The sequence below is a fragment of the Ambystoma mexicanum genome, chromosome 10, assembly GCF_040938575.1.
Source record: "Ambystoma mexicanum isolate Mex_15411 chromosome 10, UKY_AmexF1_1, whole genome shotgun sequence".
In the NCBI taxonomy this organism is placed as follows: Eukaryota; Metazoa; Chordata; class Amphibia; order Caudata; family Ambystomatidae; genus Ambystoma; species Ambystoma mexicanum.
This window is the reverse complement of record NC_090932.1, coordinates 621,235,322-621,252,711: the sequence shown is the minus strand read 5'-3', so window position 1 is coordinate 621,252,711 and position 17,390 is coordinate 621,235,322. Positions and strand designations below refer to the sequence as shown.

The following is a 17,390-nucleotide window of genomic DNA, read 5'->3' as shown; positions in this document are numbered from 1 at the left end:
AGTGTTCCCCCTGGTGGTCGTGCCCAAAACAGATGGCTGCCTGCGCCTTTGTGTAGACATGTGAATCCCCAATATCGCAATTCAGAGAGAGAGAGACTCCTGGGACCCAACATCGAAGATATGCTGGTGAGACTCAACCAAGCCACCCGGTTCTCCAAGTTAGATCTCAACCAGGGTTATCACCAGTTAGTCATCGACCCCGCCTCCAGACCGATAAGCACATTCACAACACACGAGGGACTGTTTCGCTAAAAGCAGCTCAACATCGGAATATCGTCAGCAGCAGAAATATTTCAAGAAATGGTCCTACGGCTAATAGCGCCCGTTACAAACGCATTAAACTATAGTGACGATATCCTGGTGTTCAGGATCACACAAGAACAGCATGACACAGCACTAAAATCAGTGTGCGACATCCTCCACAAGGCCGGCCTCACCCTCAACGGACCAAAATGCACCATCAACAAGTGGAGCCTACGTTTCTTTGGTCACCTCTTTTCCAATCACAGCATCATGGCCGACCCTGACAAGATAAGCGCCATTGTCAACCTGGAAGCGCCAAACGACGTCGCAGATTTGCGCTCCTTCTTAGGAATGGCAGGATGCTGCACCCATTACCTTCCCCATTAAGCCACACTCTCAAACCTCCTCTGTAAACTTCTCTAAAAAGGACTCCCCCCTTGAGTGGGATGAGCACTGCCACAAAGCATTCTGCACCATCAAGGATGAACTAGCCAACAACCAGTGGCTGGCGTACTTCAACCCGGAATGGGACACTGAGATCACTGTGATGCCAGCACGGTGGGCCGGGGAGCCATACTCAGACAAATAGACCAGAAGAACAAAGACAACGCAGAGGTAGTAGCATATGCCAGCAGAGCACTATCCACCATCGAACAGGCATATTCCCCGGCCGAACACGAGAGCCTACCAGCGGTCTGGGCGTGTGAGAAATACCATCACTTCATTATCAGCCGGACATTCATCCTCATCACAGACCACCAGGCGTTGCTCTCACTCTTTAGCAACCCCAAAACTAAAATTCCCCCACACATAGAACGGTGGGGTATTCGACTACAGGAGTATGATTATACTGTTGTTCGCAAACCAGGGGGAGAAGCCAATCCAGCCGACTATCTATCCCGGCACCCAGAATGAACAGCAGAGGAGGCCATGGGGAAAGAGGCAGAGGCCTACATAGCATACCTATCGCTCAACACTCCCCCCCAACCCGCCATCACAATTCACCTCTTCGCAGACGAGAGCAGAGCAGACCCCACTATTCAGGCTTCAATACAACAAGTGGAGACATCTGAACATAGAACACTTTGTGAATGGGAAGGTGGACAAAAGACCTTCAGAGGATGGCGAAAATCCACAGCGAGTTTGCCACAACAGAGCAAGGGACACTGGTACAAGACAACCTCCTGGTGGGCCTCAAGAGCCTAAGGGAAGCACTACTGCTATCGCCCTTGAGGGTCACAGAGGGGTCGCTAACACAAAGAAGATACTTCAGAATCAAGTGTGGTTCCCGTACAGTGACATCATTGTAGAGGACACGCTAATGCACTGCACACCGTGCCAAAAGACAGCAGCGAATAGCCCACCATGCCCACTCCAAACAGTACCATTACCAGACAGACCATGGCAAAGAGTTGCAATGGACTTCTATGGCCTTCTAGAAAAAGGGGGCCACATTCTAGTGACCATTGACGAGTACTCATGCGTTCGCCTTGTGAAGCATATACAGTCCACAGCATTCCACCATGTGGTGGGAGTGATAGATGAACTATTTAGTGAATGGGAGGTCCCCAACACCGTCAAAAGTGACAACAGGCAACCGTTCCAATGCCAAGAGTTCTGGAAGTTTGCGATACACCTCGTCTTCCGCCACCAAATAATCACACCACTATGGCCACAAGCCAACAGCATGGTGGAACGATTTATGACCACCATCAAAAGGACCCACCAGAAAGCAGCCGTAGACCTGATGGCGATGCTACAAGCCATTTCCCAGATGCTAAGGAGCTATCGAAATACCCCCCATGAGACAACCGGACAAACACCCACAGAATTGATGATAAAGTATAAGCCAAGACTCGGCTACCACAGCTGGAAGATTGCACCCCAGAAGAATATGCAGAGATCAGAGAAAGAGAGGCAGAGAAGAAGAGGAAAGCGAAGGAGTGGACTGATCGGAAAAGGAGGGCAAAGGGACATCAACTCCCGGCCAGCAAAGTTGTAATCATCAGACATAGGCAACAAAGAAAGACCGACGCGAGATACGCACCAGAGCCACTCCTGGTCACTGAAGTAAATGGACCGATGATCACTGCGATGGGAGAGGAAGGAGCGATAGCTTGCAATGCTTCATTCTTCCGCAAGCTACACCAGGAAGAAGCCGAGACCAGTCCTGTGACCACAGGAAAAGAAGAGGAGCCTTGTTCAAGAGAGACCGATGACCCGCTGGTCAGAGCCCCGGACAGAGAGACTTGTGGGTCGCCGGCCGACTGCAACGGGTCATTCGGATGCCCCCGCGTCTAATCGAGAAAATATAGACTGTGACCCTCCATGATAAGCAACAGGGGGGATGTTGCGGAGGAAGAGGAATGCAGCCCCTTTAAGAGGGCAGAGACTGCAGCGGGAAGAGGGAGGAGGGAAGGGGGGGAAGAGAAGGGGGCAAAGGGAAAGAGATCAGTTACTGTATGAGAAATAAAGAGAGAGGACGTGAGCTAACTCTGTCCCGTGTTATTTGTGTAGGCAGATACAGTAAGGCCCCAACAGCCACGTTTGTGAAAAGCATGGGTGTTGCCAGGTCTGGAAAAGATCCAGGGCTATTCTAATGTTGGGACTGTTGGGACTCGGGCCTAGCTAGCCTTTTGGGTGTAGCCCCTGAGCTCCTATCAGGGGCTACAACCAAAAGACACGGGGCCAGGGCTATAAGTGGGGTAAGAAATCGAGGTGGGGCCTCATTTGGGGGCATGGCTTGTGGGATGGGCGTGGCCTAAAAAAGTACACACATTGTGGTAAGGTACGCAAATAAATATATAAATGCATGTAAGCATATATATATTTGTATGTGTACCTTACTATGGTTTGTGCAGTATGCAAGACATATTTTATAAACATAGAAATATGTAACATATTTCCATGTTTATAAAAGATGGCTTGGAAACTACACAAACCATAGTAAGGTCGGCACACAAATATATAACATTTATATATTTGTGTGCATACATTATGGTTTGCGTACTTTTCAAGCCATCTTTTTTAAACATTTCTATGTTTATAAAAGATGGCTTGAAAAGTACACAATTCAATCCATCTTTTATAAAGCTTTGCCGACAGACAAAGCCTGAGGCGTCTTTGTCCATCGGCAAAGCTTTATAAAAGATGGCTTGAATTGTGTACTTTTCAAGCCATCTTTTATAAACCTCAAACTATTTCAAGGAATCCCCAGGTTCGCTGTGGGTTAAAGACGTCTCGGCGACCTGAGGAAACAAAGGCACAGTAACTTCCTCTGGTGACCCCTCAAAGGGGGTCACCTAAGGAATTTACAGTGACTGACAGAAGTTGCTGTGGCTGCTGGCACTTCTGTCAGTTTGCCTTATTTAATGTGGGTGCATCTCCCGTCGTGGCTGCGGCCGTGGCGGGATAATGTATCCCAGCAACGTTATGGTGGGACTGGGGGCCCCGGCAGGGCCACGGCTCAGCCCCACTTTTTGGAGACTGCCAGGGTCCAGCCGCTGCTCACTTAAAGCACTGTGCAGGGCTATAGTCCCCCGCCCCTCACGGCCCCTAGCAATGCCTCTGGTGAAAAGCATCAAGTAATGTGTATGAAAAATATGTTGATCTATGCCTGATAGCTGAAGGAATGTAGACCTTGTGGTCAGTGTAAAATTAACTACCCCTGTGAAAACATTATTGGTATAATGGTCATAGGTTGATCAAAAGAAGTCCCTGACAGGCAAGGTCTGATCCATAAAAAGGAAATTCTCATAAAAGCGCCTCCTTGAGCAATGGCACCGAATCGACAAAAACAAGCTATTTGCATTTTCTTGAACGTTCGAGAATCTTCACAAATATCCACGGAAATCTGCGTCATCTGCACTTACATTTCCTTTTGTGGCTCAGGTGCATTTTTCTGACGTGTATCTTGCACACCATGAGTGGGTGTACGCATTTCTGCAACACGCCTTCTTTTTCTCCGGCCTGCAGAGTGCATTGTGTAAGCATAATACCCCAGCCAAAGAATTAATGACTTTATAACACCACAAGGCGTCATTGCTTTTACTTTGAACAGCGTATGGCTATTATCTGAGTCCCCATCCCAAGAGGAGCTCCTGGAGTCATAAAGTGAGCTTGTGAGGTCAGGGAAGCGCCGTAGCTTGTATATTCCTTCCCATCCCGACCATGTCCAAGTGTTTTATTGATCAGATTTATTTCCGCATTAGCTGGACCCTGAGCCATTACGTAGTCCCTGCTTAGTTACTTATCACGGACGTATTTGACTTGTTGGTACTCTTTAACTCGCTGACGGAAAATAAAAACCAAACTCAGTGGCGAGGCTAGTGTATGGAGAGAGAACCCGCAGACGAAATTCCGCAATGAGCTGCTGCGAAGGTTGGACATCCTGCAATGGCTTCACGCTCCTTGTTTTATCAGTGCTGGCTATTTGCTTCAACTTGACCCCCATCATCGTTGACTACGGTCAAGATGGTCGCCTGCTTCGCTATCCCACATCCTGCTACGAGTGGTTTCTTCCAGGAATTCTAGGGGGAGGTTTGCTGGTAAGTGGCTACCCATCCCTTCTGTGGTCACTACAAATCCCAGGCAGACTACTATTATAGAGTATCTATATAGCGGCCATGCAGGATGCATTCAGTTTATTTTTCTATTCTACTCCAGGTCCACATTTTGGTTTCTTAGCCCGGATCCGGCATTCGAACTTCTGTTGTTCTGTGTGGTCTTGCTTCCAAGACCAGCTTGTTGACCCTGTGCTATCATGTGACAGTCTGATTTGTAACCCGTTAGGTGCCTGGGCAGAAAATACCAGCACTTTTACTTGAAAAAGACATAGAAGACATAGCACGACCACCCTGGGGAATATTTTTCTACATTTTGATTTGACATGTTCCCACAGGGAAAGATACATAGAATCAACATATTTCTTTAGACATTTTGTTGCACCTGGTGAACATTACTTTGGCAGTTAATATCAGGCTTTGGTTCTGTGTTGAGGCTTTTTTGCCTCCATGAATATTTACAAATGTAAGGCTAGATTTGAACTGTGTGGAACTTATAAACAAACCACAGCCATGCCAGTGTTTTCACAACACACAATTTTAGATGTTTGATGGTGGGTAAAAAGTAATAGAAAGCGTACATAGATGAGGGAGGATGGATGAACATTCTAGAAAGCAGAGGGAACCATTAACGTGCATATACATATGTTTAGAAGGGTTATGAGGGAGGAGGTATGCGTGGTGTGGGGTGAGGAAAAAGGGAAGTGGTATATAGATACATTTTTTGAAAATATGTGTACGATCAACAAGAGTGAAACAAAAGTTGGTCTAAGTAACTGTGTTTTAGGCACCCTAGTCATACCGCAACCGTGAATGAAGTCCTGGATTTAGCCAACAACAAAATGGAGGGTGAGTTAGTGCATTTCTATACTTATTAATTTATTTATTTTTACATTTGTAGAGTGCTCTAAACCCGGGGCCATCAAGGCATTGGTTACAGGATTAGATAGAGGTTAGGTTCTTAGTCACAGATAAGTAAAGTCAGACCATGAGGGGGCCCTGGGAAAAGAGCAATGTCTTTAGGCGCTTGAGGAAGATCTACTATGATTGTTTCCGATCTTAGTGTTTAGAGCAGTCAATTCCAGTTCTTGGTGGCGAAAACTGGGACGCTCCGCCCACCGGTTCTCTTTAGTCTGTATCTTGGTGTGATAAACCGGTGGGCGTGGGAGAAATGGATGGGTCTTGTGGATTGTGCTTTATTGAGTTTTTGAGAAAGGTAAGTGAGGTCAGAGTTGGATATGCATTTGTTGGCGATAACTTAAGTTTTGAAGGTAATGTGCTCACCTATAGGGAGGCAGTGGCCATTTTTCCTGGCAGCCGAGATGTGCTTGCGCCTAGGAATATTTAGGGCACCCCTGAGTGCATTCTTCTGAATTACCTGGAGTTTATTGACGTTTCATGAGGAGGTGCCAGCGAAAAGGGCATTACAGTAATCGAGTCTGGAGCCAATAAGCGTGCAGACGATGGTAAGGCAGCAGAAGGTGGAAAGGAAGGGTCTGCCGGCATTGATCAGCTTAGTAGTGTGTGCAGCAGAGGAAGCAATAGCGTTGGCCTGCCGAGTTAGAGACAGAGTGGTGTCTAGGTGAACACCCAGGCTTTTACAACCCTGCATACTGGAATAGTAATGCCATCAATGGTGAAAGATCTGTAAACTTGGTTTAAGCTGAGTAAGGCTTGAGAACCGACCAGAAGAATTTCGGCTTTCTCGTCATTGAGGCATAGGAGATGACAGGCCATCGAGGCCTGGGCGGTTTGGTAAACCTTATGCAGAGTTCCTGAGTCAGTAGAGAAGTTTCCAGTTAGAGGGAGAAAGATCAGAGTAACATCTGCATAGTTGGTGTAGGAGATGCCCAGGTCGTCTAGGTGGTTGAGTAAAGGTTTAGTAAAAATGTTGTAGAGGGTGGGGGAAATGCACGAACCTTGGGGCACACCTCAGGTAATGGGGTCCAGGGGGGCCGCGGCATTGTCAGCGAAGACTCTCATGGATCTGTCTGTCAGAAAGGAGTAGATCCAGGAGATAGCTTGAGGTGAGAAGTTGGCTGCCGATGCAAGTTGCTGACATTAGATTTGGTGGTCCATGAGTTCAAAGGCGGCAGAAAAGTCAAGTAGAAGGAGAGCTGATTTACCCGAGTCTTTGATTTCATCCAGTTGATTTTTAGATCCAGTACCACAGATTCTGTACCATGGCCAGGTCAGAAACCAGAATGACGCAATCCAAGGATGTGGCTAGATTCAAGATATAGCTGAATCTGCAGGTAAGATGCCAACTCCAAGATTTTGAGCAGGAAAAGGACTGTGGTAATTGGGCAGTAAGTTGGTAGGGATGTCAGGGTCTATGGTAGTTTTTTTTTAGTAGTGGGAGAACCCGTGCTTCTATTAGGCTGGTTGGTACTGAACAGGTGAAGAAAGAGGCATTGATGAGGGTGGGGATGAAAGGAGAGAGAGCTGCAGTGCAGTCCTTGATGACAGAGGCAGGGCATTCATCCCATTGGTAGCGGGAGGGTTTGAGGCCTTTAAAGACCAGGGTGACCTCAGCTTCCGATGCTGCTTTGAACTGGAATTGAGTTAGATCCAGTGGAGTAACTAAGGGAGGGGTGTTTGTGGACTTGTGTTATAGCTGATAGTGTTTTCTATTAGTAGGATGTTTTTCTGTAGGGTGTTGATTTTATCTAGGAGAGCATTTGGGATTTTAGTACACCAGGTAATGTCCTTAGTACTGTTGGTGGGTGGAAAAATGGGAGATTGCAGCATGCGTAGAATTGCAAAAGGTTTGCGGGTGCTTGATTTGGCATTGGATATCCTTGTGCTATAAGTGCCACCTTTTGCTTGTAATGTGATCTGTTTAAATTCTCTTGCTAAGGAGGCAAAGCAGGCTTTGTTGGGTTCAGTAGTGGGTTTCTTGGACATAAGAAAATTCGCCATATGACCGATTACATGACTAGGTGTCCCTCGACTCACCTAAGAAGCCAATACTTAAGATTCAGATTAAATCTGTGGCCTATCAATGATATGTTAGCAAGGACCAACCTTGCTATAACCAAATAACAACATTTCTCTCGCTTTTGTTAGGATTTGCCGCAAAAAGAAACTCTGCAGCACATAGAGGTGGAACATCCTGCCTTAAATGCAAAACGGAAATCTTTTTTTAAAAACTCACTTAATATATGTCGACCCATAACTGTGAGTGAGGCATGGCAAATTCTTTTTATCTGCTCTAGATTACGAGTCAAAATTGCCTTAGTGCACTTTTTACAATCAGTGATTCCTCAGTTGTCAGCTCAGAACTAAAATGTATGTCTTAGTAGATACATTTCTTGTTTTTTTATCTTCTTTTTATCTTTATGTTTTGTCTCAAACTATTTGTTTTACTGTATTAAATATTGTAATGAATACAATGGCATGTTTTTATAATGAATTTGAAAGGTTGAATAACTCAGCCAACCAAAGAATTTTTTTCTTTTTTTCTTTTAAAGTAGGGGCTTTCCTCCCTTTGGTTTTCTCCTCACGTTTTTTCAAGTGGAGGGATCTGATGTCATCTTTGAACCACACGTTGAGATGCAAGGCAGGTTTTGATTTACGATGAGTGAGGGGAGCATTGATGTCAACTGCCTGCGTGAGGGTTGTGTTGTACATGTCTACCAGGTTGGCAGGGTCGCGGAGAGGTAGCTGTGAGGGATAGAGCTCGGTCTGCAGTGGCAGGATGCTGTATTTGTTAAGTTGTGAGAGCTCTAAATTAATCTGGGAGGTAGTGGCAACAATGGTGTAGGCGAGGGGGTTGGTGTGGATATGGTGAAGGAGCCGATGTCATGGTCAGTCCACCGGCAAGGCAGATTGGAGGTAACTGAGACATGGCAGTTAAGGTCTGCTAGCCAGTCCAAGATACAGCTTTTGGAATGCATGGGGCTAAGGATGTGTTGTCTGAAGTCAAGTGTGATAAGGGGGCTGGCTAAGGAGGAGGTGTTGGTGTCTACCTCATCGTTAAAGCCTAGGTTGAGGTTGCTGAGGACTATGGCTTTGGAAGTGGGTTTGCGTTTGTGGAGTGGACATGCATGACATCCTGCTCCCACTTTCTGGGGATCATGTCGAGGATTCGGCCTTGGTCAATACAGTGTATCTCATCATTCAGGCATGGATGGCAACCGATAGACTTTGCCTGAATGAGGATAAAACTGAGTTTATCATCCTGGGTACACAACCCAACTTTGAGAAACTTGGCATATTTCTTAATAGATGGTAAACTCATCAAGGTGGCCAATGAGGTGAAGACTCTGGGGACTTACCTCGACTCCACACTCTCCTTTGCTAAACAAGTAAATGCAGTGGCCTCCGCCACGGCCTACACATGCAAGCTCATTAGTTCAGGTAAATCATTCTTGTCCGATGACAACTGCATGATTCTAGCCAGAGCCCTCATACTCTCCAGGTTGGATTATTGTAATGCCCTATACATTGGGGCCAACAAAGCAGCCACCCAGAGGATACAAATCCTACAAAACAATGCCCTAAGAGCGGCACTCGGTGTGGCAAGAAGATCTCACATTTCTGCCATCAGGCGCCATAATAATTGGCTTTCTACTCACAATAAAATCCTGCTAAAAACAGCCTCCCTCACCTATAAAGCTCTCAACAACGCTGCCCCCAGCTACCTCACCGACAGATTACACAGGAAAACCTCTATCAGACCCATGAGACTAGCCCACACCAATTGCCTCACTGTCCCAAGATTCAAGCTCTCTAAAATTGGTGGCTGCAGCTTCCCTGTTAAAGCGGGCCAACTGTGGAACTACCTACCACACACCATTAGAGAAGACTAACCTTACCAGAATTACAGATTTAAGTAGATTAACTGCCTTAAATCCACAGATCAGTAAATCCTACACATGTCTACACTGGCACTCCTCCATCCTTCCTCCCATCTAGTTCCACCAGATCTGTATATAGATTGGATATATGTTTATAATTTTCCTTGATGTATGTCAATGTATGATCACGATGCACCCATATTTGTTTTCTGTAACTTCTGTCCTCAAGCTTCGCATACTCTTGTAATTACTGCGCCCTGATACCCCTGGGTCTGGAGCGCATTACAAATGATTAAACAAATAAACAAACAAACAAAACAAAACAAACAAAAGATAGCAAAGGGCCTGGAATGCGGTAGATCAGGTACATGGTATACTGGGGGTGTGGGATAGGCTAAGTAAGGTAGTAAGTAACTGGGAAAGGTCGAGGTACAGATTTCTCCAATGGGGAGATCCTTCCTCGCCATTAACGCTACTCCCCCGCCTCTAGAGTCTTGTCTGTCTTTGCAGAGGATGGTATATTCAGGTGATATGGCCAAACACAGCGACGGGCCAGACGCAGAGTGTAGCCAGGTTTCAGAGATGGTCAGCAGATCGAGATTGTTGGACATGATCAGCTCTGCGATATCCAAGGGGTTGGCTGGTATAGACCTAGCATTGAGTAAAGCGCCTTTTAAAGAGGTGTCAGCAGAGTTCATTAGGCACTTGGTGGAGTTAAGTAGCCCAGGGCTCAGAGTGCTGTTTTTGGGGCTGTTCAATAAAGGGGTTTGGGGAGGCAATGATGTGTGGTTTGGGGAGATGCTCAGATACCGTTTTGCTGAGACAATGATGGATGGGGGTTGTTAGGGGCACTGTTCTGGTGTGTGCTTGGTGCGATAGGCTGGCTAGGCATTACAGCCGACCTCAAAGATTGCTCCGGCGCACTGACCAAGGTGCTGGTTTGGGGCATGGTACTGTGATGCAGATGTGGTTGGCTAGTAATAGTTAGGCTTATGTTAGTTGTTGGAGCGTGAGGGCACACAAGGGTGCTTGCAGGATTTGGTGTCGATGCCGCGGTAGCGGCTAGGGAGTACGGCAAGGTAACGGAAGTGGAGGGTGCAAGCATAAGACTGGTGGGAAGGCTGCTGGGGGTCAAAACCCGGTGATAGACCAATATCTGTTCAGATTGCACAATGGACATGCCTAGTGGTGTAACAATGCTGTGTGTGCCGTGCGACTTGCCAGTGGGGGAGCTAAACATGCAGGGGCGGGACCGCAGGTGAGGATTCCTCAGCTTCAGTGCCATGGGTCTGGCGATTAGGGTGTGGGGGCTGGTGGTGCGGGTTGTCAGTTGGGCTAATTTAGAGGGGCCAAATGCAAGGCACAGTGTTGCACTGCAAAGTTGGTCTAGCAGGGCTTGCTTTGGAAAGTCTTGTAGATGCCAGGAGGGAGGGTAGTGCAGTACTGGGCCATAGCTGAAAGGAGCAGGGCGGCAGGTAGGGGGTGGGCAGGATCGCAGTATAATGTGGCAGGTTTTGGGGAACGAAGCTAACTCACTAGCCCAACATTTCGCTTTTTGCTGCTGGTGATGTTACACTATGGTGCTCAAGGAGGAGGCTTCCAAACGACCTCAGGAACAGCCTTATAGGGTCATTTTTCGTGTTAAAGCATTAGCGACCTTGGGGGCTTCCACCACAAAGAATCCTCCCCATTTGGCCAAAAATGGCGACAATAGACATGCTGTTAGTCAAATGTTACTACTATGGCCGTCATTGTAGGGTAGGCAGTCATGGTAAAAACGGGTCGTACTTCTAATACCACACATTTCTCCACTCTGCCTAATTATGTGTACATGGAGTATTCACCTCGGGCATATTCAGGCACTAGTGCATGCGGTAAATAGAGCAGAGGTATAACCAACAAGTACAGCATATTTTTACACAAATGTGGAGGGAAAATGTGTAATCCCCCTAACCACAGCCAGGCAAACAAATGCATGCTCTTTGAGAGAAACACATACACTCACGCCTCCATTCCACTTATAGGACGAAGCTCTGTGGGGATCCGCCAAACAGGGATGAGAATTCCCTTTTTTTTATTCATATTTAAAAAACCCGACATCCAGAGTATCATACAGACTGAATTCAGTATTTCTGAAAGTCTGCTTATTTCCTAGGAGTTTACCACCGCTATGATGCAGCACTGCTTGCAACAACAGTATTTACTGCATGCGGAAATCTGAACTGTAAGTCTTCTTCCATATGCAGTGTTCCTGACAGGGCATGTTCACTGACTTCTTTCAAAAGGGGCATTGCAGGGTGACATCTAGTTGGCATTTGAGTGCCAGCTATGCTGCTCTTGAAGAAAGACCATCCTTCGCTGGAAACCAATGTCAAAGTCATCTGGCATGGGTTGGGTTGGGTCTTGCCCTGAGCTGCGGCCACATAGAAAGCTGGGTATCGCATTCTGTGCCCTCCGTAGTTTATTTATTAGGCAGTTCGTCTTGCAAGCAGGGAGTGAACTGGCACAATGGAGCCTGGCAGTACCAGCGATTTGCCACCTAGGATCTGTATTTAGGCTCTAGCATTGTCGAGCGGACAGAAGCAATTGCTCCTCACAGCAATGATGTGAATAGTCATGCTGATATCATTAGCAAAGTGCAAGTCCAAGGTTTTAACTATATTTTCTTAATGATTTGTATATTGCGGACAAGAACACACGTTTGTTTCAAGGCGCCAGGGGATAATGGACGGTGGCGAAAGGGGTGTGATGGAGAGGACGAAACGCTGGGGGACGAAATGATTAGGAGCCTTGTAGTGTAAGGGACAGATTGACATTCAGATATTTTACATTTTACATTACACGCACGAAGTAAGCTCAAAGTAAGCTGTTGGGCTGTACACCCTGCTAAAGATTTCGTCTGGATTCCTATTTTCAGCGCCTTCTCTACCCATCTCCCTGCTCCATCTGATGCCTGTAAGGAGAAGAGGAAACGCGGATCACTTATAGCAGCGAAAACGCCTGCTGGACTGCTGGACTGTTTGGACTAGCTTTACCAGAGTAATTATCTAGGATATATGGAGCCTTCTCCTTTTGGTTACTTCATCGGCTCTAATCACTTTTTTGCGTGGGCTGGGCTTTGTTCCCGTGGGCTGAGCTTTACTCTGGTGGGCTGGGTTCTGTTCTTGTGGATTGTCCACTAGTGCTATAGTAAAGGAACTGAGCTCCAGGGTGCTGATAAGATCTTTTTTTTGTTTCTACTATTCCAGAAGCTGAGCGAGCCCTAGCCACGCCCCCAGCCTTTCGGCTTCGTGCGCTCTGCTTACTAAACCAGGGGATTTCACGCACGGAGCGCACGTACGAAGTAAGCTCGAAGTAAGCTGTTGGGCTGTTAGGTTGTGAGGGTGAGTGGGTGAGTGGGGTGGAGGAAGTGAGGTATTGACAAAATATTGGGTTAACAGACTTAAAAGAAATATAAATTGTGTTTGAGTAGAATGGCAACCGTGTTGAGGAATGGGAAGGTATGTCTCGTATCTACCAGTTTAGCGAAGACTCCAGGTGATGCTTTGAGTATGGACCCTAATTTTCCTACCCCATGTAGAGGGAGTGAGGTGAAATCATTTAAGGAATTTCATGAATCCCATCAGATTGGCGAGGGGGTGGATGGACAAAAAGTAAAGGTTCTCACTGTTAATATCATGACTGAGGAAGAAAGTACTTGGGATCTGAACACCGAGGAATGTGAAAACAAAAAAAAGCAGAAATTAAACAAGAGGTGGAACTCTCATATATGTACTCACAAATACATACAAAAATGGGGGGCAGTTTCTGGGGGATGAAGATATATCCTTTGTGCCCGCTGGCCTTTCTTTTGATTCTCAGATTCCCATTCAGTCCAGTTTCATGAGTATAAGAGAGCCACAAAATCAACAGCTTACTGAGGAAGCAAACACCAAGATAAATGATATAAATCTAGATGTTTCCATGATGGCTCAAACAGTGAAGATGGAACTGGGTAAGCGTACTAGGCTTTCCCGGGGTCCCTCTACGCCGGTAAATGCAACATGGAATGCAATTGACAATGTACATCTTTTTAACACTCTGCCACAAATGAGGACTCTTACACCAAACAGAGTGTTTTCAGCAAATACGAAATTCCCTCTACCATTGGCCTCAATCTTTACTGACGTAAAGAAAACTTGTGGAGTTGAATATAAAACTGCTATGGGTGAACAGGAGGGGGCGGATGAAGTCCGAGAATTGGGCCAGCACTGCGCCACACCTGCACTCTACCTAGCCTCAAACATCGAGGGTTCCCTTACGAGTTCCCCCAATGTTGAAAATAATGATCAGTTTGAGGAATCACTTCCAGTGATTTCAAGGATATTGAATCTCCTGGACAAGGGCCATGAGCTTACCAATTGGGAGATGAGAGCCCTAAAAAGGATTGTGGTAGAATCTCAACTAAAACTTAGCAGAGTGTAAGGTTTCCTAATGGGTAAACTTGAGGGTAAGGACCTCAAGTTGAATAAGGCCCCAGCGCCAACTGACCCTATATCTAAATCTCAAGGCTCTCATACTATGGTAGCTGGAAATGAGGGACCTAGCTTTGCGAATGTGTTATCCTCCAAAAATGGGATGAATATGAGCAAGGATAAAAAAGGAAATAGTGCTTTGAAATTATAAGCAGAAGGAGAAAAGAGGATTATCGAGGCAGTTAATGAGCTCTTGCTGAAAATTACTACATTAGAACATGCCCTATCAACTTTGGCTGGGAACACCACCCCAAGAATAATCTTGGGGATGGCGATGCCGGCTAAAGAAAAGGAAACAAACACCAATGAGAGCCCAGATAGCCCATCCGCCCTAACTGATATTATGGAGACTGGTACTGGTCCAGGGGGGCGAGAAGACTTAACTAAAAAACAGGAGGATGGTGTAACTTCGGGAGGGTTACTTCCTCTCTAGGCATCAGAAACGCCTGGCTTTAAAAGCATAAAAAGAGGATGATAAAGAAAGGATTGAAGCCCGATAAGATGGAAACAAAGATAAAAGAATCTAAGGTTCCATCAAAGGAAGTGGCCCTATCACATCTAATACAACTCAATGAAGAAAGAAGGTGGCTTTGCAGCTCCATAATATCAATGCTACCACTCCCAAATTAGGACCAACTCTGGAAAATAACAGCACAAAAAAAAATCTGAAAAAAACTAAAAACACAAATAAAGAGCAGGATGGTCACATGATACAGGGTGGTGGCAATGTGGTTGAAGGGACTGAAAATGGCAAACTAACTATACAGATGATGGGGGGGAGTATAAGGAAGTAAGACAACTCCAACTGTCAAACCTCTACAAGGTATTAGAGAAATCAACCTCTCAGCAAATATTGCCAAAGGAACTTCCAAGTCAGATGGCTGAAAATCCAACGACTTCTGCTGAATCAAATAGATTGGGCTTCTCCTCTAAACCCATTGATGTAAATCATCTATCCACAGGGGTTCTGAAATTCCAGAGCTCAGCTGGAATAGAGGGGAAAACCCAATTGTTACGCTCACCTGGTCTCCACAGGGGCGTAGCACGTAGCCGTACGAATGATGTCTGCACTGGCGAAGCTCTGGTGGTAGGATGATGTCCTCTCCCCTGTTATCACCCCAGGAGGCGTTTGTCTGCAATGTTGAAACAAGATATTAGCTATTGAGTGGGGGCTGGATTGATCCCACCTCCTTCAACCTCCTGATGCCCAACTCCTCTTCTGGCTCATCTTTGAGTTTTGTGAGGTTGGCTCTCCGTCCTGCTTGACTTTCAGCAGGGGCGCAGTAAGCTCAGTCTTTCCCCGGAAACACAGTTACTTCACTGGTCCAGAGTGGCTGTTGCTGTGTCTGGAATATCTGGATTAAGCAGGTAAGTCTCTATGCCAATGGATGCTTGGTATAGGTGCTCAATGTCTTTATTTCCCAAGGTTTAAACATGTTTTGTCTTTCTTCCAGGCGCAGTTTCGTGCGGAGGTTTGGATGAAGAATTGACTCTCCTAGGATGCTGAGCAGGTTACCTCCAGGTGAGTATTAGCGCGGATGAGTGGCGTAGAATGGCTGAATAATTGTTCATTTTTTTTGTGCGTGACTAACCTGCTGTTTAGGTTCCTTCTGTGCAGGTGCGGCGCGGCCCCAGGATGATGAATGGAAGAACCGCTCTGACGTATTCCAGAGGAATGCAGATCCCCGGGTGAGTATTGGATGCCTGCGCGGATGACCTCTTCCCAACAAGGACGGGGATCCGAAGATCAGCTGAAGGCGAGACCAATGGATGGAAATCTCACTTTCTTCTTTCAGGCACCGATGGATGGAAATCTCAGAACGGGCGTGGCCGTAGAAGCTCAAGGACAGAGAAGGCACGGTGAGCGTTACGCTGCAGGAGTGCAGAATAACAAGAAGCGTGTTCTGCCTGCAGGGTGTGGCTTAAATAGCCTTGCAAGTAGTTCTAGGCAAGCAGTCCCTTTACCACACCCTGCCTTTCAGGTAAAGTAGTCCCTCGGTCACGGGCTGGATATGCAGAAAGGCTCAGCCTCACTAGGCTGAGTAAGTAGTCCATATGGTTTAAACCATCTTATGAGCCTTGCGCCAACGGTGCCAGGACTGAGTCCAGGAGGTTCTGGGACACTCCTTTGGGGCTTGATAAGCCCTATTGGGTGTCAATAAATGGGGTGGGCCCATCAGTTCCAGGGGTTTTGGAGCACGCACCATGACACCAATCTAAATAAGGAGAGACTGAAAATGATGAGGTGGTGGCTGTGGAACCGACACCATTGTCAAATGGATCATATCAGTCCTCCGACGAAAATGATATAAAAAAACTGGATCTCCCAAATACCATCAAAAAAAATATATTGGATCTATTGCCAAATTTAGCCCTGTTCAAAAACAAGGCAACAGCGGGTAGTGACCGAGAAATAAATGGAAAATGTATCCCGGAACAAAACGAGGTGTCCAATAATGTGAAGATGATGGGAGGGGGGATTCAAAGACACCCTATGCATGTGGATCAGTTGGGACATAAGGAAGAACCTGAAAGGGATGGGGGGACCTCTTCTGCACACACTATCAATATGCATGTAATCAATATGCATGTAACTACCCAAATTAAGGAACCCTTGGAAGCGGAGAAATCAATACTATATGAACTGGCTAGGCCTCTTCATATTAAGGATAGTGATTTAAGGAACACAATGTGGCGGAATATCTCCTTTCCCGAAAATCCAAGTATCTTACTCTATAATTTGTGTGATATTGGAGGTCCATCTTCCCTGAATAGACCCCGTGTTTTGTCACTCTTTAATGAGGTTCCCCGATTGAGGTTGATCTCCTCGGCAGACATCTGTTTGGTGGATTTCATCCACCCTACGCGCCTTGATCATGTCCGTATTGTCTCAAATTCCCAAAAGATCTTTGATTTGATTATACAGGAGACAGAGCAATTTAATAGGATGGGATATGATATCCTGATCTTTAGTAATGGCTGGGAGAATGGGAGTGACCTGATGCATCAGAAGGTTAATTCCAATTTACCCAGCGAGGAAATACATAAACCTAAGGAAATTAATATGCTCCCTAAAGGGGGAGAGCACCAGGAATGGAGATGGGTTGCTCTGTCTCTAAAAGAGTCCATCCCACAAATCCAAAATATGCATCAAAATCATTAGTCGCTCTAAGATAAACCACCAATGGCGACTTTTATCATGGAATTCTAGGGGATACTCGAATTTGATAGCTTCTAAGGTATTATGTAATAAATTTAAATCCTTTGAC

The 17,390-nt window shown here is 46.2% G+C and overlaps 1 protein-coding gene across 1 annotated transcript in view; it reads left to right on the top strand.

Moving 5' to 3' along the window:
• Positions 1-4,568: 4,568 nt before the first annotated feature.
• Positions 4,569-17,390, top strand: part of TM4SF20 (transmembrane 4 L six family member 20) — a 104,541-nt gene continuing 91,719 nt past the window's right edge. The window contains exon 1 of the mRNA XM_069618203.1: positions 4,569-4,790. Within this exon, the coding sequence (XP_069474304.1) occupies positions 4,608-4,790 (183 nt within the window). The 5' untranslated portion in view covers positions 4,569-4,607. The remainder of the gene's footprint in view (positions 4,791-17,390) is intronic.